Here is a 26823-nt window from a genome sequence, read left to right as displayed (position 1 = left end):
GATTAATTCAGTTACATTATCCACTTCACATTTCAATGAACCAATGCTTTCGATGGTAAAGGGGTTTTAATCCCTGTTATTTTGAATGTGGAAAAAACACATTATGAACCTACAGTATAGTCTTCCAAGTTTCGATGATAAAAATGACATCCCACCCATAGGTTTGCATACAGTGCAGTTGGCTGCAAGCGTTTTGCACAGAACAGCGATTTGATGCCATCCAATGGGCAGAGAGCGTACATACACCTCAAGAACCTTGTTTGTTACACTCAAATTAATGTTAAAATGCTGTAATTTTGTTTCACCGTTCTAGAAAGGATACATGTTTTGGACTCCTTACTTTTATTTGATCTATGCATGTTTAAGACAAACAGCATGGTCCCTTTAGGCTAGGTTAGGATTCTAAAACTAAAATAGGGTATGCTGTGAAGAGTAGCCAACAAGAGATAAGTAAATATTTGTTATACTGTATGTAATAATTGTCATAAATCCATCTAACCTTGGTCTTGTAATAACCACCAAACAAGCATATCCACCACAAAGGAGCTAGCTACATCCTTATTGAACATAGGCTAATGAGCCAACCTGCATAATAATTCACCACAAATGAGTAACATTTCATTAATGGTCACTGAACATGTTTCAGTTTACATGCTCATTGAAGTTAAAATACATTTGCACAGGGAACAAAATCAGTATTGCATATAGGAGTGTAAAAGTACTGTAGCTAAATAGATACATAAAAAATACATGTATTATTAAGACAAATATTCACTTATATACATTAACCTAGAATCAGTGTCTATCCAAATAGTATTTTCCCTAACCCTTGGCAAACTGATCACATGGGGAAAATGCAGGGGTGATTGATGAAAAACTAGTTATAAAACTGTCTTCCAGCAGGTGGCGCTATATATATCGTATTGTGTCTTAAAAAAATTGCCAGTCCAAAAAACACAGACACCTTTCTTTTTGATCTGGACGAACAGTCATGTCAAAACGGAATAATTGTTTTGTCAAATACATCCTCACGTGTCTTTCAGTTCCGCTGTGTTATCCTCACTCGCCCTCTGTAAGAAAATAAAAGTTATATTTTAAAATCAATATGGACTACAAAGATATACTTTTTTCAGGACTTAAAGCAAGACTGTCTATTTTAACAGATAAATACAGTGTTTATTTAAATGGAAAATGCAACATAAATAACAGATAGCTGTGTAGGTATGAGTGTCAAACCTTGGCTTCAGCTATCTTCTGGATTTGGTCCAGAACAGAGAATTGAGGTGAAGGGAAGTCAAGGGGGTGATTATCCACCGAGGACTCATGGGGCATCTGGACAACATCAGGAAGAAATGTTTTTTTCATGGTCATTTCAGCATGAGATTTTATGCAAGAAGAGATGCATGTCCTTGTTATTATCACAGGGATATCTGAGGTGGGACTCACCAGGACAGGTGGGGCTCTGAACAGGTAACTGAAGGGGTAGTGGAGCAGATTGATGCAGGTGGAAGAGTACAGGTCAGCGTAACGCATGAGCTGGCTGGCAAACAGAGTCTGTCTGGAGCCACTCCGCAGCAGGCTGCCCATCTGCCCATAGGACAGATCCATCCTATAGGTCACCACCTGTAAAACACAAGGCGACGTACCGCACATTAAAAAATACTACAGTTTACTATAGAATACTACAGTACTTACTATATCATTCTGTAGTAAACTATAGTATACTTAAGCAATAAGGTACTGTGGGGTGTGGTATATTGGCCATATACAACACCCCCTCATACCTTATTACTTAAGTATACTTTAGTTATATACCTTATTTCTCTAGTATTGATGCCCTCAAGGAGAAAGCCTCCACTTCTATGTTCAAGATAATAAAACAAAAACAGCAGAGTAAATACTACAGTAAGGTCTGAAAAAACACCACAGTAAATACTATTATTGAATCAGTTTTTTTTTGTCAGAGGCTACAACAAAAATGTGTGCTGTTGGGGGTACTCGAGAACTGGAGTTGGGAACCACTGTATTAGAACATTTCTCAGAGAGGGGTTATGTGTCAGTGGGCATGGTTTACCTTCATCCTGGTCTGAATGGCAGTGATGTCTGGGCACTCTCTACAGCTACTGTCCAGGTGCCTAAGGAGAGAGGCCAGTCAGATTGACAACATCATGCACAGCTCTGTCAAGTGAAATAATAGGCAAGTGTCACTCATAGAACAAAGGAAATGCCCACTCACTTGTACAACTCAGCTAAAAATATATCAAGATGCTTCAGCTCTTCAAAGAGATCTTGAGGAAAAAGAGACACTCATCAAAATGGTGGCCAAGATTACATTACCTAAGGTATGTAAAGTGGCCACGTTATGCATGTGGTATATGATAGGTCAGTTTTAGGGTCACTGTGAGGTCATGAAGAGGAGGTTGACTGTGTTTGTACTCACGGTTCTTCTCTGTCCACACCTGCAGCTCTTTGGCCAGCTCAGGCACCACCAGGAAGGTCTTCCAACCTTGCCTCTTCTTAGACTTTAGGATGTCCCCAAAGATGTGGTCACCCACATAGAGAATGTCCTTCCCCTTCACGTCCAGCAGGTCACATACAATGTCTGAGGAGCCTGCAGGGAGGAGAGACAGATAAAAGAGGATGGAAAGTTGAGGAGATGTGACACCCACTGATATGACTCCCACTGAAACCAAGATGGGTGAAACTCACTATTCCTCTCTCAATTTAATACCATCTTAATCCCTTTCTCCTATCTTCCCATTTCCTCTCTGTCCCTCTTCCTAGAATATGTTACCTTTTTTGATGATAATATCCCAGCTAAAACTTTTGGTTGCTTGGCAGTTGGGGGAATGTACATTTTTGGTTTCTTATTGGTTCTGAGAATGAAGCCATATGTTTCCTGACTTGTAAAATTCTGAGAATGGAAGTGAAAACCTTTGCCTGTTCTGGAAACATACATGTTTAGGTTGCAGGGAGGTTCTGAGAACGTTTTACTATGGTTCCCTGAAAGTTTTCCCGGGAGGTTTTAGTAATGTTCTGAAAATGGAAATTATAGGTTATATGAAGATAATTAAATAACGTTCTGAGAACATGTTTCAACAAGACTGCTAGCTTACTTTTGGTTAACTGTTTTGAACGCCAGCACAGATAGGACACATGAAAATTATTTTAATTAGGCATTAATCATGCAAACACATTTCTTTTTAATTGTGGCAGTCAGATTCGAACCTATGATCTTCTGTTCTCTATCTATGTAATTAGTCCACTGTGCCACCAGGATTGAACTAGCATACCATGACCCCATTTCAAAAGAAAATAAACATTCATTAAGCCAATTAGTGGGTGCGGCCAACACACTTGAGCACACTTAAGATAGAGTTTTGTTGATGCTGAAAACATAATGTATATGTTTTTAAATACATTCTTAGAACTTTCTCTGTACGTTACTAAAGTTTTCTTGTGTTTTTTATGGAAAGTTTTCTTAACATTCTCAGAACAATTTGAGAACATGACTTTAAATAGGACAATGAGAAAACCTGTAGGAAACGTTATGCTGAAGTACTGAAATTCCCACAGAAGAGCGTTGTTTCTTAACGTTCTAGTAACTATTTGAGAACATTCCCAATGTCAGACCAGTTGGAGAACGTTCCTAGAACATTACCAAAATTTTAATGAAATGTAACCATGTTTTAACTTTTAGGAAACGTTCTGTTAAAGTAATGAAATACCAAGAAAATCATGTTTTTTGTCAAGTTTCTTAAATGTGCTGAGAATGTTCCAAAGCCAATCAACTATCCTGCATCATTCCCAGAAAGTTGTGGGAAGGTTGTGTGGAAAATAACCATAGGACAACCAGGCTCTCACCAACCTCTAAGAAACATTTTGTTATGTGCTAGCTGGGATTAACATTTGAATTCTTACCGCCAGAGTAGACAGTTCCATGCTGGAGGTCTCCAGTGTATGTTCCAATACGGAGCTTCCCTGTGTTCTATGTTGGATAGATATGAACAGAGCCATGTATTTAGAGAGTTGAGCCAATGTGGTTTCTGCATTATGAAGCATTTACAGTGCCTTCAGAAAGTATACACACCCTTGACTTTTTCCAAATGCTGTTGTGTTACAACCTGAATTTAAAATCGTTTTCCCCCCACTACACACAATACCCCATAATGTCAAAGTGGAATTATGTTTTTAGAAAATTTTACAAATTAATAAAAAATTAAAGCTGAAATGTCTTGAGTCAATAAGTATTCAACTCCATTGTTATGGCAGGTCTAAATACGTTCAGGGTAAGAATTTGCTTAACAAGTCACACAATAAGTTACATGGACTCTGTGTGCAATAATAGTGTTTAACATGTTTTTTCAATGACTACCTCATCTCTATACCCCACACATACAATTATCTGTAAGGGCCCTCAGACGAGCATTGAATTTAAAACACAGATTCAACCACAAAGACCAGGGAGGTTTTCTAATGCCTTGCAAAGAAAGGAAACTATTGGTAGAAGTGTACAAATTAAAAAAATATTACATTGAATATCCTTTTGAGTATGGTAAAGTTATTAATTACACTTTGGATGGTGTATCAATACACCCAGTCACTACAAAGATACAGGCGTCCTTCCTAACTCAGTGGCCAGAGAGGAAGGAAACCAATGGTGACTTTAAAACCGTTAAAGAGTTTAATGGCTGTTATAGGAAAACACTGGGGATGGCTCAACAACATTGTAGTCGCTCCACAATACTAACCTATTTTACAGAGTGAAAAGAAGAAAGCCTGTACAGAATAAAAACATTCCAAAACATGCATCCTGTTGGGGGACAAGGCACTAAAAACATTCTGCAAAACATGTCCTGATTACAAAGTGTTATGTTTAGGGAAAACCACACTCCATATTTTCAAGTATAGTGGTGGCTGCATCATGTTATGGGTATGCTTGTAACTGTAAAGGACTGGGGAGTTTTTCAGGATAAAAAAATAAACAGAATGGAGCTAAGCAAAGGCAAAATCCTAGATGAAAACCTGGTTCAATAAACTCACCTTTCAGCATGACAGTAACCTAAAACACAAGGCCAAATATATACTGGAGTTGCTTACCAAGAAGACAGTGAATGTGGCCAAGATACAGTTTTGACTTAAATCTACTTGAAAATCAATGGAAAGACCTGGAAATGGTTGTCTAGCAATGATTAACAACCAATTTGACAGAGCTGGAAGAGTTTTTAAAATAATAAATGGGCATGTGTTGCACAATCCAGGTGTGGAAAGCTCTTAGAGAATTACCCATAAAGACTCACAGTTGTAATCACTGCCAAAGGTGATTCTAACATGTATTGACTCAGGGGGTTGAACACTTTGACGTTAGAGTATTTTGTGTAGATTATTGTCTTTTTTTTTTACAATTAAATCCATTTTAATCCCACTTCGTAACACAACAAAATGTGGAAAAATTCAAGGGGTGTGAATACTTCTGAAGGCACTGTACATGACACTCAACATTCTATGGCAGCCATGTTAGCTCCCCATTAACATTACATGGGGAATACTTAAACAATGCTATATAACTGAATGTATAGAATTAGAACAATACACAATTCTAAAAACTGGCATAACTCTAAATATATAGCTCTGGATTAGAACATTAATTTAATTGCGAGGTGTGTTAAAGGATATTTTCTATACACACCATGTGATGATGAGTGAAAGGTTCTTACCGTGTCCACTTGTCTCAGCACAGTTCCCTCGGCAAAGAACAGTGGCTTCCTGGTATCCACGACGACAAGGTCAAAGAAGGCGCGCCACGTTTTTTTGGGGTACTTCAGGAAAAAAATATTGAAATGTTCATTAAAATGAATGGTAATTTGTTCCCCAAAACCCTTTTCCTTAATTTGAAACTGGAGACACCTAGACTAACCTTGGCACCTGGTGGAGTTTCAAGCAAGTATTTCATGATAGCCTAGGGAAAAGAACAAAGACACATCCTTAGTATAAAAGTGAATAGAATAGAATGCATTGAACAGACATCATGACCCATGCAACATTAACAACTGACCTCCGTGTAGTTGTAATCACTGTTGGTCGCCAGGAACACTTTGGCCACCTCCTTAATACGAGTCAGGAGAACAGGCAAGTTTAGCTATCGAGAAGAAGAGAAAGGGAGAGGGTTAATTCCTCTGGATAGAGAAAGTTTAGGTAATCTCAGAGACTTTGTTGAATGTCATTAATTAACTGAGATATCATCTCATAAATTATGTCCAAAACACTTGGTCAATATACTGTATCCAGAAAAGGTATCCAGTATGGAAGAGCAATTAAGGGAGGTTCAAAGTTATTTTCACTCACGTCTCTGACGACATATTTATCCAAATTCCTCAGAGTGCTTTCCTTCAGACTGCCCTATATGACAAAATGGAGAGAGTCGGTCTTTACACAAAGGCACAGACAGTAATGTTTCATAATGTGTGAGTATGTGTGTCGGGATGGGGTGGTGTATGTACTGTATAATGCTGACCGTATCATGAACATAGTCCATTGCATCTCGGACATCCTGGAACATGCTTCTGAAGGACATGAACAAGTCACCATGTTTGAAGCCTTTCTGGCAGCTAAAAAAAAATAAAAAAAATACAGAAACTACAGTCACATTATTCACTTATGTTTTATGATTTACTATTCTCACAGCTGTAGAGCAAAAGTGTCAGCAACGAGAAGAGGGAGGAGGATAATAGAGTCCACTCACTTTTCGTATCTGCTGCATCTGGTGAAGAGGTCCACAAGGCAACCATCCAGATACGTCTCTGTGGGAGGAGCAGGAGGGCGTTACAAAGTCATTCTACTTTATTTTATTTGCAGCATGATTGTACAGAACTACACAAAATAACACTGTTGTTGCTACCTGAAAGGTTGAAGAGAGTACTGAGGATATAGAAGCGGTCAGTGTTGCCTCTCTGAATGAAGTTGTTGGGGTAGTAGTCTTGGATCTTGTCCCTGTAGCGAAGGAAAGTATGTGTTCAACTAGCAAATTAAGGAGTAGCCACAGGTGCATATAAAGAAGTGTAACATGATAAAAACATGCATACTGTGTAGTAGAACCTCATGAAGTAAGCTGGTCTGACAACCTCCCCAATAACACCAAACAGCTACTATTGGAGCATTTCTGGATGATGAGTCATTCAGAGAGAACCCACTGAGCCAGAAGATAACAAGATAACAGACAGAGTGCACGTATCCCACCAGCACTATCAACGTCACAAGACCTCTCTTTTGGAGTCTCTTGACTATGACGTTCAGCTAGAGCTGGAGAAACATCCACTGGCCTTCTCCACTGAAGCAACACTGTAGTCTGCCTCACTGTAAGAGTATGAGGCAAGGATCCAGTGGCGATTGAGTGGATTTGAACTAGAACCGGAGCCTCTTGATAGCTCAGCTGCTGGTAAGGGATCCCAAAGACATCTAAATCCTGATATATGAATGTAAGATGGGCACTATGTACATGTCCAGCTAAAGAATAATCAATATAGTCTTTCATCTTTCATGATAAAAAAAACAAAATACACATAGTCCTACTTAAGACTCACAATAACCCAAAGATGAACTCATAAGGAACTCACGTAATCATGCAATAACACACATGTAAACACATACAGACATTCATTTGCAAACGGCACCAGGTGGTGGATATAAATATACTTTTTAATATTTGTGAGCTGGTTACATCACCATTGTAAGCCAATGGATGAATAAAAAATTTGAAAATAGTGCTGCTATATCTGCATCCAACTAATGTTTAGAAAAAACGTTTAACATTCCTGCACACCTTGTGGAGTATCATGTTAGCTGTGAAACAAGTTTTAGAGGATATTATGCGTTCATTTCTCAGTCCTCCATGAAACAACCAGGAACATGGGGGCTGTTTTATGTTGTAAGCTTAATATAACGGCAGTATGTAGGCCTACTGAGACAAATGCTCACAGTTGGATCTGACCAATGTCAGGATCAGGCTCCCTTGGTCTCCAACATCCTCTGTTCTCGTGTAGAGCAGGGCAACCCACAGCCCATCCCCCTTTCATCTCATAGCCTAGTTTCTCAGTCAGTCCATCTCCTGTACCCTCGACAAGATAAAAACAACTCCTTCATACAGCTGCAATATATAGCCTACACATAGGTAGTGTATTCTGCTTCTTCTATGAAATGTAACCAGCAGAGAATGACAAAATTCACTGGATTCAGTTTGATAAGATGTGTATAATATATCGGTCTTTCAGAAAACATGGTATTTTAAATGAGACATATGAAAATAGTCACATATTGACCTTGTGGTTTTCTGTGATCGTGCTCTTTTGATGTTTGACAGAAGAGCTGTTTCACCCTGATGACCCACTGAGTAGACATGCCGATTTGCTGTGTGTGCGCGCGTGCGTGTGTGGGTGTGTGTGTCATTCCCCTGTTCCCCTGCTTAGATGACTTTGCAAAGTGGTTGTGCAGATGTGCCCTCAGTGACAGTGTTGACCCAAGGACATCCTGTTACAGAATTACAAACAGTATACTCACAAACAAACAAACACACACACCAGTCTTGTATAACTAACTTTGTGGGGGTCACACAATTCAGTCCCATTCAAAATCCTATTTTCCCTAACCTAACCCTTATCTGAAAACCTAACCTTAACCCTAAATCTAACCCTAGCTCCTAACCTTAACCTTAACCCTAACACTAATTCTAACCCTAAACCCTCTATAAATAGCATTTGACCTTGTGGGGACTAATACAATGTCCCCAAGTGGTCAAATATTTGTTTGTTTACTATTCATGTATAATGAAACACGTCCACATGCACACACACACACACAAACTATTGTATTTCCTGTGATGTATCACTCACCTTTTTAGAAAGGTGAAACCATGACTGCACAGCAGAATGTTTCCATTGGAGTCCACCTTCAGCAAGTTACCATACATTGTGTCAAACACCAGGCCGCTAAGGAGGGAGGAGAGATTGGGATGAAAAGGAGGAAGAGAGAGCCAGGGGTGAATATGGTTATGCAGAGATAAGCAGAGAGAGGAATGGATGGGAGAGGGATAGATGATATCTTTTAGATTTGTGGCTGCTCTTGATAGTATCAGTAGGTTACTTTTTATTTCTGCTCTATTTTGACCAATCTTGTTATTCAACTGTTACCAGGCCTTTGGGGAAACTATCTCTGCAGGAGGTCTATCTGCTGATGAAGTGATAAAATGTCAGATGTTTCTCCAGCATAGTGTCCCCCTGAGGCAAGGATACAGAAAATAGAATGCACAGAGCAACAAATAACTTGAAAAAGAATGGTTAGGGGTCATTTCATAAGTAGAGTCCCATGAAGAGCCCCATCCTAACTAACCATGCTTTGCATCAACACAATGCTAAGGAGCTCCATTTCATGGAGAACAGAAGAAAAAAACATATTTGTGAGTAAAGGGTCATGTTATGTATTACCAAACTGATCATGTAAAAATAAACAGTATGCAAATGTGTGTGGGATCAACAGGAAGAGAGAACTCACCGTGTGGGGAAGGTGGGGTCGTAGGTGTAATGCAGTAGCTCATGGGGATAGCCTATAGACACCAGCCTGTCTCTGAGCAGCTCAAAGCCCAGGTCCTCGTAGTCAGGAGACTTGTACTCTACACACACAGGACACATCAGTATTCATCAGTGAAAATTTAACAATGTTGCTATCCTCATATACTGTTCAATATAGTTCTGAGCGGTATACTATAAAGTAGATTCAAGCTAACATGCCTAAATATTTTGAAATAACTTAGTTTGTTTTAAGGTTAAGCTTGAAATGGGCATAGTCTAACAAACAAAAACAAATTTAAGTTTAGCTTTCTTAATGAATCAGGAAATCAAGTTATTTCTGGTTGTTTAGGCTAACTCATTAATCCTGCTTTGTAGTATACCCCCTGATTGCACACCTTAAATCTTTGAGACATAGATTTTCATATTTTCTCCAAAAGTCAGCCTTTTTTGGCCCTTTACCAGTACAATCACATTTTCTCTTTGTTGGAGTAGGTCTACTGGGCTACTATACTGAACAACAATATAAACACGACATGCAATAATTTGAAAGATTTTACTGAGTTACAGTTCATACGAGGAAATCAGTCTATTGAAATAAATTCATTAGGCCCTAATCTATGGATTTCAGATGACTGGGAATACAGATATGCATCTGTTGGTCACAGATAACTTAAAAACAAGTAGGGGTGTGGATCAGAAAACCAGTCATTATCTGGTGGGAACACCATTCACGTCATGCAACGGGACACATCTCCTTCGTTGATCAGGCTGTTGATTGTGGCCTGTGGAATGTTGTCCCACTCCTCTTCAATGGCTGTGCGAAGTTGCTGGATATTGGCGGGAACTGGATCACGCTGTCGTACACATCTGGATCGATGTGTACGACACACCACTCTATGCAATTGTGCAATTGTCACACCACTCTATGCAAAAAAATGCAATTGTGTTCGCTGTCCGTAGCTTATGCCTGCCCGTACAATAACTCCACCACTGGGATTCTGTTCACAACATTGACATCAGCAAACCGCTCGCTCACACGACGCTATACACATGGTCTGAGGTTGTGAGACCGGTTGGACGTACTGCCAAATTCTCTAAAACGATGTTGGAGGCAGGGTATGGTAGAGAAATTAACATTAAATTCTCTGGCAACACCTCTGGTGGACATTTCTGCAGTCAGCATGCCAATTGCACGCTCCCTCAAAACTTGAGACATCTGTGGCATTGTGTTGTGTGACAAAACTGCACATTTTAGAGTGGCCTTTTATTTGCCCCAGCACAAGGAGCACCTGTGTAATGATCATGCTGTTTAATCAGGTTCTTGATATGCCACACATGTCAGGTGGATGGATTATCTTGGTAAAAGAGAAATGCTCACTAACAGGGATTTAAACAAATTTGTGCATTTGAGAGAAATAAGCATTTTGTGCATATGGAACATTTCTGGGATCTTTTATTTCAGTTTATGAAACATTTAATATTTTTGTTCAGTATAGATGAACCTACCTGCCAGAGTGTAGTCCATGTCAAAGCCATAGCATTTGATGTTCTCCAATGGTACACTCCTATTGACAAACACCCTGTAATCAAAGGAAAACAGGACAGTTGGAGTTTCTGAAGTGATTATCTGGGAGACAAAACAGGGGTCAGTTGAGGAGAAGCAGATCTCAGATGGGCATGTCAAAGCTTTTCAGAATACCCAATCAGCTGTACAAGAGTATTTAATGGCATGGCTTGAATATGGCTCCAAATCTGACCTATTGTCTAAGACCAGTTGCTGAAACCTTCAAGAGTAGAACTCATTTTGACAAATTGACTCAACTTTCTTCAAGCCCATGGAAATCAATCAACTTGAGCACAATGCTGGTCACATTGGGATATGCCTCACCAACTATATTCTTGGGAAGAAACCATTAAAGAATATCTTATGCTGCACATTCAGCTCGTAGTGCCGTATCGGGCGCTATATCCTACTGCACTACATCACATCATCACAGTCCTACTCTTATCAGTTCATTAACATATGTCTTCAAGCCTGCCAACATGGACAGCCACGTCCATCTAGACTCTAGAGGAAAGATATTTAAGGCAATGTTTTTTTTAGGAGGCTGCAATGGTATTGGCAAGGATTTCCGAGACTTGGCACTGCTTATTTTTTGATGACAGTCACGTACCGTGATTAATGTATCCTGATTCAACTCATTGAGCACACTCTGCATGTGATCAAACTTTGCAGTCGGTGGTGCTGCAACAGAAACTGTGGTCAGTTCTCTCTAGCCTCTACCACACAGAACTCCACCTAATCATCAGTAACAGGTTTATATTTCAGTAATGGACAGCCTATGTAATAACTAAATCCATATGTTATAACAAAAATATCTTTGTTCAATCAAGAATGGAACAAAGACTTGGAAACCACAATGAAAAGACAGAATGGGCAACTTCTGAAAATAGATTGCTGTATTCAAAAGAACTACCAAACTAGTTAAAGAGAGATCGCTTTCGTACATATCAAATCAGGACTCTGATCAGTTCAGTCATTCACAAGGTAACCACAGAGGGGTTTCCTGTGTCACCAGGTGATATGGAGCCTCTATCAGTGACACCAGGGGAGAGAAACCCATCTCCCTCCTGTCAGAGTGGCCTACACCTCACCCCGTCTGTCTGTCTGTCTGTCTGTCTGTCTGTCCCCAGCTCCTGCCAATAGCAGCCAGTTCAAACATATAGGGTAGCTGTTAATAATTCACCTGACAGCTCGTGTTCTGGAAGCGTGTTGCTGAGGAAGCCTCACTTGAGGAAGCCTCACTTGAGCGAACAACAACAGTCACCCTGAGACAACAATCCCCCTGAGACAACAGTCACCCTGAGACAACAGTCACCCTGAGACAACAGTCACCCTGAGACAACAGTCACCCTGAGACAGTGGGTGCCTGGGAAGTATGAACAAGGCTACTGATGGAGTATATCTGGTTTGAAGCATGAATAGCGTACACTGACAGTAATTGGTTAAATAATATACCTGACACTGGTGTAAGGGGATATTGAAGTGTACCCCCAAGTGTGATTTACACCTGAGTGACTGAGAACTTTTATCAAGGCTAGAAAAGACCTAAGATGCTCTTCTCTTTTAGACCTCAGCCAAACAACTAGCCTATAATGTGGAGGAAGAACAGAAATGAGTGACTCTTACAATCGAGGTGTGAAAGAGAAGGCGTCCCTGACCTCACATACCATTCCTAATCTCCACTCCCATTCACCAATCAGAACAGGTCATGTGAGTCTGTCTGACAGATCTCTGGGGTGGCAGGTAGCCTAGTGGTTAGGGCGTTGGGCCAGTAACCGAAAGGTTGTTAGATCGAATCCCCGAGCTGACAAGGTAAAAATCTGTTGTTCTGCCACTGAACAAGGCAATTAACCCACTGTTCCTAGGCCGTCATTGTAAATAAGAATTTGTTCTTAACTGATTTGCCTAGTTAAAAAAAGTAAATAATCTCTGTGCATTGTCAGAACCTGATACAGCAAAGGTGTTGGATCACAGTAACAAAGCGTATAGGCTACATTATCACAAAGTTATAAAATGCTCATGTAAAAAACAGAAAGCACATTTTCTCCAAGTATTTGAAAAATGAAAATAAAATAAGCTGAGCCAATTAGTGTATATGACACAGGACATGCCCTATGACCTTATGCAAACCTGTATGATATAACCATACCTGGATTGGCCTCTACAGCCTACAGGTTTGTGTCACATTTATACTACAGCATTGCCAGTTTTGTAAGCACTAGTGTAGGATTGGACCCAATATTGAGCTGCACATGTCATATCTTTATGGGTGTAATAAATATTATGCTACATCAAATAATAACTCACTTGTGCTGATATTCCATGTTCTTCACCAAGGGCACATCGGGTGAAATGCTCTGGTCTGTATCAGATTTAGTAGGTTGATCTGTCACAATCCGAGTCGGATCCTCCATAGTCGTCGCTGTAACAGCCTCTCCAGATAGGGGGATAGTGAGATCTGACATGGGTAGCCTAAGTCCTAGCTGTCATCTCACTAGAAGCTTACTAACTGGAGGCTTTTAAAGCTCCAAAATACGCAGATCTGTGCGTAAAGGGTTTCACTACACGTCAGTAAACAGCCACTCCCATGCTTTAAACTTCGTGGTTCGGTAGTTAAAAGTGGGTGCGGGGGTTCTGGGACCTACTGCATCCTATCTTGTCTATGAATTGGTCAAACTCACAGCGGACTGGAAACTGGCTTAAAATACCGAGATAATGTAATCAGTCGCACACACGCAGAGAGGAACGTGCTTATGGCTTGAGTTTGCTGATATCACTTCTGCGATATGAGCGAAGCTGGACGATATTCAAAAAAACAACACAATGAAAGTACTAAAGAAAACAACAATTCGTTTTACATTAGGCCACATACAGGTAACTGCCCAAATAAAGGAAACACCAACATCGTGTCTTAATAGGTCGTTGGGCCAGCACGAGCCTCCAGAATAGCTTCAATGGGCCTTGGCATAGATTCTACAAGTGTCTGGAACTCTATTGGAGGGGTGAGACCCCATTCTCCCACGATAAATTCCATAATTTGGTGTTTTGTTGAAGCTCCAGAATCTCCCATAAGTGTTCAATTGAGTTGAGATTTCTGGTGGGTGGGTGGGTGACACGCACGCACGCAGGCATGCATGCACACACACACTTTATACCCCATATGATCCTTTGAGACCCGTCTTTCAAAGTCACTGAGATATCTTCTAGCCATGGTACCCAAAATAATGGGCAACTGGGCAATTTTATACATGACCCTAAGCATGATGGGATTTTAATTGCTTAATTAACTCAGGAACTACACCTGTGTGTAAGCACCTGCTTTCAATACACTTTGTATCCCTCATTTACTCAAGTGTTTCCTTTATGTTAGCAGTTACCTGTATATCTATAACACTTACCCCCGAATACAGGTGAGAGAGAGAGAGAACACATTGAATAATTCTGATACTAATCCTGAACACCACAGTAATGGAAAAAAGTACTACCTCAAAATGAGTGTAATAAGTCAAACAGTTAAACTGTGTATGGCAGCCCAGACTCACTAATAAGAAACTCAAGGCGAGCTGATTGAATCATTCCCTAAGGGATGTAACTTGTTCATCAGTAAACAACATACAGTATGCTGACTTTAGGAGTGTCAGAGGTAAAACCTCTCCCTCCCTGATTAGCGCCTGTTTGCCTGGGGCCAGAGCCTGATAACAACAGAGACCTGGGCCTGCTCACAATACTAAACACATTTCTTAAAGAGGACCCAGAGAATTAACAGTTTTATCACACTGTACTCACCTTCCCAAAGGTCAAAATTATTGATTTGCCATTAAGGTGTCATTAGACTGGAAATGGCTTGGGGGCAAATCTTTACAGAGGAGTTTTAACAAATACAATGTTTTAACAGGAAGGACACAACGATGTACAAGTCAGACACAATGTCATTGATGATGGCAAATGTTCAGAGTTTGGTGGTTGTGCATGCCTTGATATGATGGGGTTAATGAGGTCAAGTCTATCCCTCCCCTGAGGATCCCCTGTTGGGATGCATCCTGTGAATCTCGCCAGTGATCTCCATCATGGTAAGGTTCCTAGTCTCAGACATGTTGTACCACCCAAACACCCCAGACAGCAAACAGTAGTAGTCCAACTTCTCCTGTGTATAAACATACTGTGAGTGCATGTGTATGACATCAGCTGCCACGGTCCCACTTATCAAATAAGAGTCCCAATACCTATGTAATTACCGTGTAATTACAATCTAGGTACTCCTTGTCACTGTCACATAATACTTACAGTACCACTGTTATACCTGTTTGTGTATGTGACAAGGTATGAGAGAGAGGCTGATGTGCTCACCACTGTTGAGGGTGCGCCGATAGTGAAGGCTGCTGACTTGAACGACTGGTTGAAGTGGAGAAGAAGAAGGTGAAGATGAGAACTATACTGCAGTAAGGGATCCAGGAGATTTGGATCTGAACAACAAATAACAACAAATGGTGTGGCTTATTGATGAGCCACTGATGTTGCCACCTATTGTAAAAGATTGATGTAACCCAGTGATAATATATAGGGACATTCAGTGGCATTATGAATGAATGACATTCATTCATAATGAGCATTGTTCCATTCATGGAAAAGATGTCACCCATGATGACAGAGCAGTGTGTTGCTTATAAAGTGTGATTTACCTGCAGGTAGAGTGACCCAGAAAACCATGGGTAACTGCCATGCATAGGTAATCCTTGTAGAGGAGCAGCCTTTTTCCTGTGCTATCAATGGCGAACATGCATTAGGATGGCAGATATGGCGTCATTGTTTTAGCACTATACATTGAATTTTTAAACTACGGTGCGCAACATGGTTCAATGTGCCAATAAATCAGCACAATCGACTTTGGAGCTAAAATTGGGATCATGTATACTATGCAAATGAACATACAAAAAAAGAGCAAACCCCACGGCATTGTACAATATGGCAAACTTAGCAAAAAGAGGAATTTGTGGTAAGTGCATGGGGCTGCCATCTGTATGCACCTCTGATATTACCATCACCTGTCATACCAATCCGTGTCAAGTAGTTACGGTAGAAGTTTCACTGTCGACTCCAGATAAATGACACGCCACGGGGGGGCACTCTGAGTACATACAGCGCCTTTAGAAATTATTCCACATTTTGTTGTGTCACAGCCTGAATTAAAAATGTATTAAAATGTATTTATTTTATCACCGATTTATAAAAAATAATGAAAAAGTGAAAGTGTTTTTATAAATTTCTGCACATTTATTGAAAATAAAATACAGAAATATCTTATTCAGATAAGTATTCACACCCCTGAGTCAATACATGTTAATTACCTTTCGCAGTCTTCCGGAGTAAAAATTCTTCAAGCTCTGTGAAATTGGTTGTTGACCATTGGCCATTTTCAAGTCTTGCCATAGATTTTCAAGCCGATTTAAGTTAAAACTGTAACTAAGCCACTCAGGAACACTCAATGTTGTCTTGGAAAGCACCTCCAGTGTATATTTGGCCTTGTGTTTTAGGTTATTGTCCTGCTGAAAGGTGAATTTGTCTCCCAGTGTCTGTTGGACTGCAGACCAAACCAGGTTTCCTCTAGGATTTTGCCTGTGCTTAGCTCTATTCAGTTCCCTTTTATCAGAAAAAACTCCCTAGTCCTTGCCGATGACAAGCATACCCATAACATGATGCAGCCACCACCATGCTTGAAATTATGAAGAGTGGTACTCAGTGATGTGCTGTGTTGTATTTGCCCAAAACATAACGCTTCGTATTCAGGATAAAGTTAATTCCGTTGCCACATTTTTTGCAGTTTTACTTCAGTGCCTTATTGCAAACAGGATGCATGTTTTGGAATATCTTTATTCTGTACAGGCTTCCTTAATTCCACTCTGTCATTTAGGTTAATATTGTGGAGTAACTACAATGTTAGTGATCCATCCTCAGTTTTCTCCTACCACAGCCATTAAACTCTAACTTTTAAAGCCACCTTCGGCCTTATGGTGAAAACCCTGACCGGTTTCCTTGCTCTCGGTACCCTTCTTTGTTAGGCATTGGAAAACCTCCCTGGTCTTTGTGGTTAAATCTCTGTTTGAAAATCACTGCTCGACTGAGGGACCTTAAGGATAATTGTATCCTGAACTTATTTAGGCTTGCCATAACAAAGGGGTTGAATACTTATTGACTCAAGACATTTCAGCTTTTCATTTTCTATTAATTTGTAAACATTTCTAAAAACATAATTCCACTTTGACATTATTAGGTATTATGTGTATGGCCAATGACACAAAAGGCTGTAACGCAACAAAATGTGGAAAAAGTCAAGGGGTGTGAATACTTTCTGAACGCACTGTAATTACAGGCTTGATAACATATAAGCTCTGTCAAACCCCTCCTTTTAAAGGTCAACCAAAACATGAAGAATGGTCATTTTCATTTCACAGTGTTCATAGTTCATCAATGTTAATATAGGGTTAATTAGGGTTAGTGGTGAGGGATATGTGAAATAGGACTCACACAGGCGGAAATCTCACACAGACCGGTTCCCAAGGCAACATGGCGCAACTGGTGGGTGGGGATCCTTGCCATATGCAACATGTCAAATTAGTAAAGGCACATCTGAAGAGGAGCAGAATGACAAAGTTCATCACTCAGTCAATCAGACTGTATCTAATTGAAAAAACTTAAGATTCTAGGTAGGCTTTGATCAGAAAAGGACATGACCATGCCATTCTACATTTGTATACCCTTTTGCTCACTCTAACTCTAAACACACTGATCTCATGGATCGACTTCCTGCATCAACTCACAGCATTGAAGGTGACGAGGACGGTGAGGAGTTGCCAGCGTACGGCCTGGTCCAGGTCCAACACAGTGTGGCTGCGGACCCCAATCATTGAGGCGTGCTCCACCAGCATCTCTCCACCTCCACACTGTGGTCTCTGCTGCCCCACAGCCTGCGGATGGCTACAGAGGGGAAAGGCCAAATAAGATACACAGGTGGAAAAGGACATAAAGACAGCTAAATCAGGCATAATGGTAATGATGAGGATGACTATGATAACACTAATTGCAAGTACATTTTTGGTGAGGTAGTTTTCCTTAGGCAACCTGTTACCTGTTCATATTATCAAAGAGCTTCACCCAGGTGCTTACCTTTCTCACAGCCCTGGTGGTCGCCCCGGTCCAGCAGCAGGTATCGGGGTGACTCTGGGAGGAGGGACAGGGCGGCCGCACCACTGAAACCCAGCAACCACTGCCACCTGTCCTCTGTCCCCAATAACTCACTGCAAGGACAGAAGGCTATCACATGGCATCACATAGTGTTCGTTCACCACAGGTTAAACTGATATAAGCATCCCTGACTGACACACTAGAACCAGACAGCTCACCTGATCCCTAGAAGCTGACCTGAGAACTTCCCCATAGACACAAAGGTGGCTACAGACACAAACCACCATTCCTCACAGCCTTTAAAGGGTACATTACATTACCACATTGGTTGGAGGCTAACACCTGCAGCACACACTGGAAAGGACAAACCATATCGCAGACACAGTTAAGCAGCATAATTCCTCTAGTGAGATATTAAGACAGGTATAAAGATGACCTTGTTTTGTGGCCTACAGTAAAATAATGATATCATTTCAAAAGATGAAAATCAGCTGACCTGCATTAACGCCGTAGAGGAAATGTCGAACCATGATCATCTCAAAGGACATGGCCGTTTTGCTCAACAGCATCATCACAGCACCGCCAATGACAAACAGGTTGTTCAATAACAGGCATCTCTTTTTGGAAAGTGTGGTGGACAAAATCATCATAATTAATGTCCTACTACATCAAATAGTAACCACACCTTCAAATAAACAGAAACCTCTGGAGGCACCAGATGCAGACGATGAAGGACCAGATAAGTCACTTTCCACTGCTCTTAGGAGATCCTATGCCGCTGCAGGCATGTGGTGTTCACCACCTCCTTTATGACCTGCAGTAACACCAAGAGGGTGGCTGTGACGCTATGGAGGTTGGGTCAGTCAAACATTTATGGTTCTCAAACCATTTCTCATTTTCATTGGCATGTATCCAACTGAAGTTGTTAGTTTGTTGAGATTTTTTTTTATTCAGAGCTATTACACTCAGTTCCAAAACAATAAGGTAACAATAACTGCACTTGTTTTGCAAAGCCACATTTATCTGGTAATACTGCCGTGGTCTACTCTTGACATTTTAATACTTTTGATGTGGATTTACAGTACTCACAGAAGTGAGGTCAGGACAGATACACAAAAGTATGTGGACACCTGCTTGTCGAACATCTCATTCCAAAATCATGGGCATTAATATGGAGTTGGTCCCCCCTTTGCTGCTATAACAGCCTCCACTCTTCTGGGAAAGCTTTCCACTAGATGTTAGAACATTGCTGCCGGGACTTGCTTCCATTCAGCCACAAGAGCATTAGTGAGGTCGGGCACTGACGTTGGGCGATTAGATCTGGCTCGCAGCCGGCTTCACAATTCATCCCAAAGGCGTTCGAAGGGGTTGAGATCAGGTGTTCCGTGCAGGCCAGTCAGGTTCTTCCACGCGGATCTCGACAAACCATTTGGACCTCGCTTTGTGCACTGGGACATTGTCATGCTGAAACAGGAAAGGGCCTTGACCAAAATGTTGACACATAGTTGGAAGATTGTCATTGTATGCTATAGCGTTAAGGTTTCCCTTCACTGGAATAAAGGGGCCTAGCCCAAGCCATGAAAAACAGCCCCAGACCATTATTCCTCCTCCACCAATCAATCAAGTTTATTTTATATAGCCCTTCGTACATCAGCTAATATCTCGAAGTGCTGTACAGAAACCCAGCCTAAAACCCCAAACAGCAAGCAATGTAGAAGCACGGAGGTTAGTACAGAGGTTAGTTAGGCACCAAACTTTACAGATGGCACTGTCTAGGCATGTGACATGTATGTAGCTAGTCCCTGGTTCAATGTAATGTCTTGAATGAGGGCAAATGTGACATCCAAAATAAAGATGCTTAACTGAAACTGGTGAAATGTTAACTCATACAGCTAAATGAATAACCAAAAGGATCAAACATCAAAGCAAACACACCGTGCCCTTATAATAACAAATGCACATCCTCGTAGGGAAGAATAAGATACAACTTATTATGTGTATCCTGCAATGTCAAGTGGTACCTGGAAAGAGATTCTTACACATTGCACACAATTGACATTAATATAATAATTGATCCAAAAGATTTGTTTAACTATTATTTAAAAATATATATTTATTGCCTTTCTACCTATATAAAACATGGTTGTTATGGACAAAGTCACATTGACAATTAAAATGAGCTAATAAAACCTTTGAATTTAAAAATAAGTTTCATGAATGAAACTACGTTCAAATACTAACCTCCACCCACCCCAAACAATTATTCTTCACTAGGAACATATACGTTTTGAGCCACAACCACTATTCTCAATATAATTAATTGTTGTATTTTCACCCCTCCCTCAGTCAATATGACAGATGTTGTAGCCGATCATGCTAGAGACAGAGGACAACTCAATGTATTCAGATCAAGCTCAGTGACAACCCCCCTTTCTCCAGCTCTGCTCCTTTCACAGCAGGACGTAGCGTGTGATACCTCCCCCTCGCTGTTCTCGCAGACGCTGGCAGTGACGCAGCATGCTGAGGATGCTCTGGAAGCGCTTGTCCACCTTCATCCGAGTGAACTCTTTAATGTCAGCCTCTACAATGAAAAACAGACCTGTAGGGAACACAGAGGAGTAGTGTGATAGTTTGTTTCCATTAGTATACAGGTTGTCATAACAATGCCATCTGGGTCAGAGAAGATAATGGCCCTTGCTTAGAGACAATTACTCAATGCAATGACCAACGTTGTTGTGTGTCAAAGGACAGCAAAGCAGAGAGCCTTCTTTAGAACAGAGTAGTTTGACTGAGGTACCTTTTGTGTCCTTGTTCTCTTCCTCCTTAAATCGTTGATGAAGCTTGCGTGTGGCATTATTAAGGGTTTTTGCTGACTGGTTCAAGATCTTGTACTTCCCTGTTACGGCTGTGTTAATGCTTTCCACAGCAGTGTTTAGCTGTTCATATGTCAAACGGCCTTTCATGTACCTAGAGAGAGAGAGAGAGAGAGAGAGTTACAGAGGAAAGATATCTTACAATAATAAAGAAAAAAAACTTTTAAATAAATAAAGCTGCATTGCAGTATGTGGATATAGTGCTGCTGAGGAAGACTCACTGAGGGATGGTATCAAACTCTGGGCTGGTGATGAATTCCATCTCTCTGATCTGGTTTTTGGAGGTTTTCCTGGTGTGAACCTGCTGGACTGGCTGCACATTCACAGGTCCACTCTGACCCGCAGGCCCTATTCCACTGGGATATCAAAGGAGGGGCAAAATAGCGGACAACACATTTACTTGGTTTGTACTCAGTAGCTTCTCCTCTGGGCTCCCGAGTGGCGCAGCGGTCTAAGGGACTGCATCTCAGTGCTAGAGGCGTCACTACAGATGCTAGTTCGATTCCAGGCTGTATCACAACCGGCTGTGATTGGGAGTCCCATAGGGCGAAGCACAACTGGCCCAGCGTCGTAACGGTTTGGCCGTCATTGTAAATACGATTTTTTTTCTTAACTGACTTGCCTAGTTACATGAAAAAAATTATGACATCCTCCAACACACACACACTATCCTTACTGGACTGCTGGCTGTCCCTTCCTGGGCATGTGTGTGGGCATGTTGTCCCTAAGGTTCTTTCCATCCTGCACATCCTCCTCGAAGAAACCCTCTAGTTCCTGTGAAAGAAAAAACAAATTTCACACTGACATACAGTACAAATAGCATACTTAAAGATATTGCAATCCAGACAAGCTAAAAGGACCCATCTAAAAATGTATTGTGAAGAATGCATGAAATACCTTTAAATGCTTCAGTAGGTCTTTTTGGCGGCCAACACATTTCTCAAACTGGTCAAGGAGTCCATCTATTGCAAGGATATCTTGTCCTATCTTCCCTAGAATGACCCGCTTGTCTTGATCTTTTGCTGAAAATTGGGAATAAATCATGATAAGTTTAAATTAAGTTATGCAAAACCATTGAGTTCCTGTTAGCTGAAACATTGTTTAAATACATGAGATAACAAGCTATAAATGACTTAAATGTAAATGTAATATATATATATATATATATATATATACACACACATCTCAGTTACCAATTGTCCGCAGCTCCAAGACACGTCTTGTGGATGAAATCCTGTCACTCAAGTGCAGGGTTATATCCTCAAGCTCACAATGACTCATATTGCTGAAAAGGAAGATGGGAAAAGGACCAGCTGTTCATTAAAATGAAGAAGAAAAAAAAGGCACAGGCTGGAAGACTTCCTGCTGTTCAGTCAATGTTCATTTTGACATATGAATCTTGAAGAATGCCTTAGCCTAAATGCCTCATGGGCTTATTAAATGTCTTCCACTATCATAACCCAAAATATAACGGTTAATTACCCCATTGTTTGTTTTTGTTGACGCTTGATGTCTTTTGTCTCAAAAAACAACGTTTCAGGAAAACAATGCCTTTCTAAAAACGTTACAAGTAACAGTTGCCAATAAAGAACGCATTTGAAGCTTTACAACATTCTTACAGTAGCTAGTTATATGTAAAGTTTTGGGGGGGGGGAGTAGCTAGGAAGTGAAAATACATAATCAACCTCCTAGACTGTCAATCCTATCTAGCTCAATATTTGAATTTCGAGTAGCTGGCTGCATTCAACCACATCGAGTTAAATCATGGACACTTACTGACAATTGTGGCTGCTTCGCGTGATGTATTGCTGTCTCTACCTTGTTGCCCTGTGCCAAATAATGTTTGTACCATGTTTTGTGCTGCTACAATGCTATGTTGTTGTCTTATGTCTTTACGTATATAGTAGTGTTGTGGTGTCTCTTGTCGTGATGCGTGTTTTGTCCTATAATTGTATTTTTTTTTAAATATTTTTAACCCCAGCCACCGTCCCTGCAGGATGCCTTTTGGTAGACCGTCATTGTAAATACGAATTTGTTCTTAACTGACTTGCCTAGTTAAATAAAGGTTCAATAATATTACATTTAAAAAAATGTAACGTTAGTCACAATGATGGCTAGCTAAGTTAGCTAACGTTAACTAGCTAGATAGTTAGCTAGCTTATCTGAATCCTCTCTGGCTCAACCGTCCAGTTAGTCAAAAACATTTCCTGACGTTAAAAATCCAAGTAACACAGAGTAACTTACCTAAAGTTATCAACTCGTAGTTGACTTTAAGTGTTTCCGAGATAGCTAATGTTCTGTTCTTCAACCTCCCTCACGCGGGCACAATTCGAATCTTACCGCTGTGTTCAGAATGATCATTGCTGCAATGCAGTTGCGCAGCCAACCAGATGGATTGCCCTGCCAATCTTTAAAACATCAAATCAAATTTATTTATATAGCCCTTCGTACATCAGCTGATATCTCAAAGTGCTGTACAGAAACCCAGCCTAAAACCCCTAACAGCAAGCAATGCAGGTGTAGAAGCACGGTGGCTAGGAAAAACTCCCTAGAAAGGCCAAAACCTAGGAAGAAACCTAGAGAGGAACCAGGCTATGAGGGGTGGCCAGTCCTCTTCTGGCTGTGCCGGGTGGAGATTATAAACAGAAATGGCAAAATGTTCATAAATGACCAGCATGGTCAAATAATAATAATCACAGTAGTTGTCGAGGGTGCAGCAAGCCAGCACCTCAGTTGTCAGTTGGCTTTTCATAGCCGATCATTAAGAGTATCTCTACGCTCCTGCGGTCTCTAGAGTTGAAAACAGCAGGTCTGGGACAGGTAGCACATCCGGTGAACAGGTCAGGTTCCATAGCCGCAGGCAGAACAGTGAAACTGGAGCAGCAGCACGGCCAGGTGGACTGGGACAGCAAGGAGTCATCATGCCAGGTCGTCCTGAGGCATGGTCCTAGGGCTCAGCTCCTCCGAGAGAGAGAAGAAAAAGAGAGAATTAGAGAGAGCATACTTAAATTCACACAGGCACCGGATAAGACAGGAGAAGTACTCCAGATATAACAAACTGACCCTAGCCCCCCGACACATAAACTACTGCAGCATAAATACTGAGCTGAGACAGGAGGGGTCAGGAGACACTGTGGCCCCATCCGATGATACCCCCAGACAGGCCAAACAGGAAGGATATAACCCCACCACTAACATTTCCTCAGCCTCATGGCAACATTTGTAGAATAGCATGAGACTGGCTATACATCTGCAAATGGTCTCCCTGCCCCATGGCAACATTTGGAGAATTGCAGTAATTGTTTTCCTAAAACAAAATGTTTTCATAAAATGTTTTAATAATTGACATTGGTGGGGGCCTTGCGAAACTGCAGTACCCCACTGCAGCCATGGCTCTGAATAACCTGACAAATCAACAACCGTTAGGACCCTCCAGACGAATAAATAAAGCCCAGTGATGCCTTCGGAAGAAGGAAAAGACGCGGAAGTGGATGCTGAGCTCGAATGAAGCAGACCTTCGAGCTACAGTGGAATTACCTGGATTTCTGCATAAATTGGTCATAAAATTTCATCTGAACTTCATATAGGTCACAACAATAGACAGTCTGCTTAAACTAATAACAAACAATTATACGTTTTCATGTCTTTATTGAAACACCGTGTAAACATTAAGCGTAGGGTTGGAAAAAGTATGTGAACCCTTGGATTTAATAACTGGTTGACCCTCCTTTGGCAGCAATAAACTCAACCAAACGTTTTCTGTAGTTGCGGATCAGATCTGCACAACGGTCAGGAGGATCTCTGTACTTTGCTCCGTTCATCTTTCCCTTGATCCTGACTAGTCAACCAGTCCCTGCCGCTGAAAAACATCCCCACAGCATGATGCTGCTACCACCATGCTTCACCATAGGGATGGTGACAGGTTTCCTCCAGACGTGAAGCTTGGCATTCAGGCCAAAGTGTTCAATCTTGGTTTCATCAGACCACAGAATCTTGTTTCTCATGGTCTGCGAGTCTTTAGGTACCTTTTGGCAAACTCCAAGCGGGCTGTCATGTGCCTTTTACTGAGGAGTGGTTTCCTTCTGTCCACTCTACCATAAAGATCTGATTGGTAGAGTGCTGCAGAGATGGTTGTCTTTCTGGAAAGTTCTCACATCTCCACAGAGGAACTCTAGAGCTCTGTCAGAGTGACCATCAGGTTCTTGGTCACCTCCCTGAAGAAGGCCCTTCTCCCCCGACTGCTCAGTTTGGTCGGGCAGCCAGCTCTAGGAAGAGTCTTGGGGGTTCCAAACTTCTTCCATTTAAGAATGATAGAGGGCACTGTGTTCTTGGGGACTTTCCATGCTACAGAAATGTATTGGTACCCTTCCCCAGTCCTGTGTCTTGACACAATCCTGTCTCGGAGCTCTACGGACAATTCCTTCGACCTCATGGCTTGGTTTTTACACTGACATGCACTGTCAACTGTGGGACCTTTTTCTAGACAGTTGTGTGCCTTTCCAAATCATGTCCAATCAATTGAATTTACCACAGGTGGACTCCAGTCAAGTTGTAGAAACATCAAGAATGATCAATGGAAACATGATGCACCTGAGCTCAATTTCGAGCCTCATAGCAAAGGGTCTGAATACTTATGTAAATAAGGTATCTGTTTTCGATTTAATTCATTTGGTAAAATTTCAACTGTTTTCCCTTTCATTATGGGGTATTGTGTGTAGATTGCTGAGGATTTGTTTTTATTACATCAATATTGTAAGGCTGTAACGTAACACATTTTGAAAAGTCAAGGGTTCTGAATACTTTCCCAAGGCACTGTATGTGGGAAACCTGTTTTGAGGTGTTAAATGCTGAAGTATGTGCTGGGAAAAGTGGAGTCTATCAGAGTGACCAGGAGTGGTCTTATTTTGATTAATTGTATTTCTTAAGAACAGTGTAAGATTGCAGTGAGCCTCAAAATAATCCTTACATCCAAAAAATGTTGTGTTTTGAACTTCAGAGTAGAGCACCCGTCAAAAGACTAATCTCAGGGGTGACGACAGATATTCAGGTTGAATACCTGAAGAAAATTCCTGGTGTGGTTGGTGCCCGTCGTCTGACCCGCTGGGTCAATGGAGAAAAATAATTAAGTCTGACGGTCTGGTTGTTTTTTTGATGAAGAGCAAATACCTACGCATGTGAAGCTTGGTTATATAAGATACGCCGTAAGAGCTTTCGTTCCCAAACCATTGCAGTGTAAGAATTGTAAAGGATTAGGCCATGTTTCAATTGTGTGCAGACGGACAGAGTATACCGAAGAACGGTGTGTAGAAGGACGACAGTGTTGCAATTGTGGTGGGGATCATGATCCTGAGTTCCTGAAGTGCCATGTAAGGGTGAAGGAGATTGAGGTGGCAAAAGTTTGAGCGGTCAATCGAATCTCCTATGCGTTGGCAGTTAAAAGAATTGAGAAAACAACTGACGCACCACAGCCTGTGGTAAATGTTTGCTGCCAGTCAAAAGACACCGTGTGTTAAAAAGGTGGATTTTGAGGAATTCATTGCCATAGTTATAAACTGTACGGCACAATCCTCAATGAAGTCTAAGAAACTTTGTGGCTGCGGCAGAAAAGTTTTTGGGACTTAAGTATTTTATCTGAAGACTTGCAAGG

General features: G+C 41.1%; 3 protein-coding genes across 8 annotated transcripts; all 3 read right to left on the bottom strand.

Moving 5' to 3' along the window:
* Window positions 1-325: 325 nt before the first annotated feature.
* nt5c2l1 (5'-nucleotidase, cytosolic II, like 1) lies at window positions 326-13765 on the bottom strand. 6 transcript variants are annotated; one of them, XR_011478235.1, is made up of 19 exons: window positions 13432-13765; window positions 11067-11140; window positions 9544-9661; window positions 8886-8981; window positions 6899-6990; window positions 6743-6800; window positions 6515-6608; window positions 6346-6399; window positions 6056-6139; window positions 5918-5959; window positions 5718-5819; window positions 3922-3988; window positions 2441-2611; window positions 2237-2288; window positions 2075-2135; window positions 1816-1860; window positions 1447-1623; window positions 1237-1332; window positions 326-1070 (listed from the first exon to the last, which is right to left on the bottom strand). XR_011478235.1 is itself a non-coding variant. In XM_023983856.2 (19 exons), exons 3-19 carry the CDS (start codon window positions 11083-11085, stop codon window positions 1029-1031), a joined length of 1425 nt encoding a protein of 474 aa, XP_023839624.1. In that variant the 5' UTR covers window positions 11086-11140; window positions 11735-11805; window positions 13432-13760; the 3' UTR covers window positions 326-1028. The 6 variants fall into 6 exon arrangements, 5 of the variants coding, with proteins under 5 accessions (XP_023839624.1, XP_023839622.1, XP_023839621.1 ...); XM_023983856.2 differs by lacking the exon at window positions 1816-1860 and adding an exon at window positions 11735-11805 and having other exon boundaries at window positions 13432-13760; XM_023983854.1 differs by lacking the exon at window positions 1816-1860 and having other exon boundaries at window positions 6515-6563; window positions 13432-13763.
* Window positions 13766-15127: 1362 nt separating this feature from the next.
* Window positions 15128-19448, bottom strand: slc2a11l (solute carrier family 2 member 11, like). The gene is given in 9 exon segments (XM_070443262.1): window positions 15128-15268; window positions 17940-18052; window positions 18055-18096; window positions 18286-18416; window positions 18522-18645; window positions 18800-18966; window positions 19001-19045; window positions 19047-19148; window positions 19393-19448. Coding segments are annotated over 9 exon segments (921 nt in total).
* A 948-nt stretch (window positions 19449-20396) lies between these two features.
* On the bottom strand, window positions 20397-23526 carry ska1 (spindle and kinetochore associated complex subunit 1). The gene is made up of 7 exons (XM_023983852.2): window positions 23421-23526; window positions 22370-22461; window positions 22074-22198; window positions 21853-21950; window positions 21398-21532; window positions 21101-21270; window positions 20397-20902 (listed from the first exon to the last, which is right to left on the bottom strand). The coding sequence occupies exons 2-7, from the start codon at window positions 22455-22457 to the stop codon at window positions 20754-20756; spliced, it is 765 nt and encodes a 254-aa protein (XP_023839620.1). The 5' UTR covers window positions 22458-22461; window positions 23421-23526; the 3' UTR covers window positions 20397-20753.
* Window positions 23527-26823: the final 3297 nt, after the last annotated feature.

This window comes from Salvelinus sp. IW2-2015, linkage group LG4q.1:29 (assembly GCF_002910315.2).
Source record: "Salvelinus sp. IW2-2015 linkage group LG4q.1:29, ASM291031v2, whole genome shotgun sequence".
Classification (NCBI taxonomy): domain Eukaryota; kingdom Metazoa; phylum Chordata; class Actinopteri; order Salmoniformes; family Salmonidae; genus Salvelinus; species Salvelinus sp. IW2-2015.
Note: the sequence above shows the minus strand (reverse complement) of the source record. Positions and strands in the feature narration are given on the sequence as shown.

Bases quoted from the DNA above. Each gene is read 5' to 3' on its own strand.
- nt5c2l1 (XM_023983853.1), bottom strand. From the start codon at position 13,589: ATGTCAGATCTCACTATCCCCCTATCTGGAGAGGCTGTTACAGCGACG. The intron at 3,989-5,717 runs GTAAGAACCTTT...TATCCAACATAG, and splicing joins TGCTGAGACAAGTGGACACG to AACACAGGGAAGCTCCGTAT. The intron at 2,612-3,921 runs GTAAGAATTCAA...TCCTCCCTGCAG, and splicing joins TGGAACTGTCTACTCTGGCG to GCTCCTCAGACATTGTATGT.
- ska1 (XM_023983852.2), bottom strand. From the start codon at position 22,457: ATGAGTCATTGTGAGCTTGAGGATATAACCCTGCACTTGAGTGACAGG. The intron at 22,199-22,369 runs GTAACTGAGATG...CCCAATTTTCAG, and splicing joins CTTGGAGCTGCGGACAATTG to CAAAAGATCAAGACAAGCGG. The intron at 21,533-21,852 runs GTAAGGATAGTG...TTGATATCCCAG, and splicing joins AAGGGACAGCCAGCAGTCCA to TGGAATAGGGCCTGCGGGTC.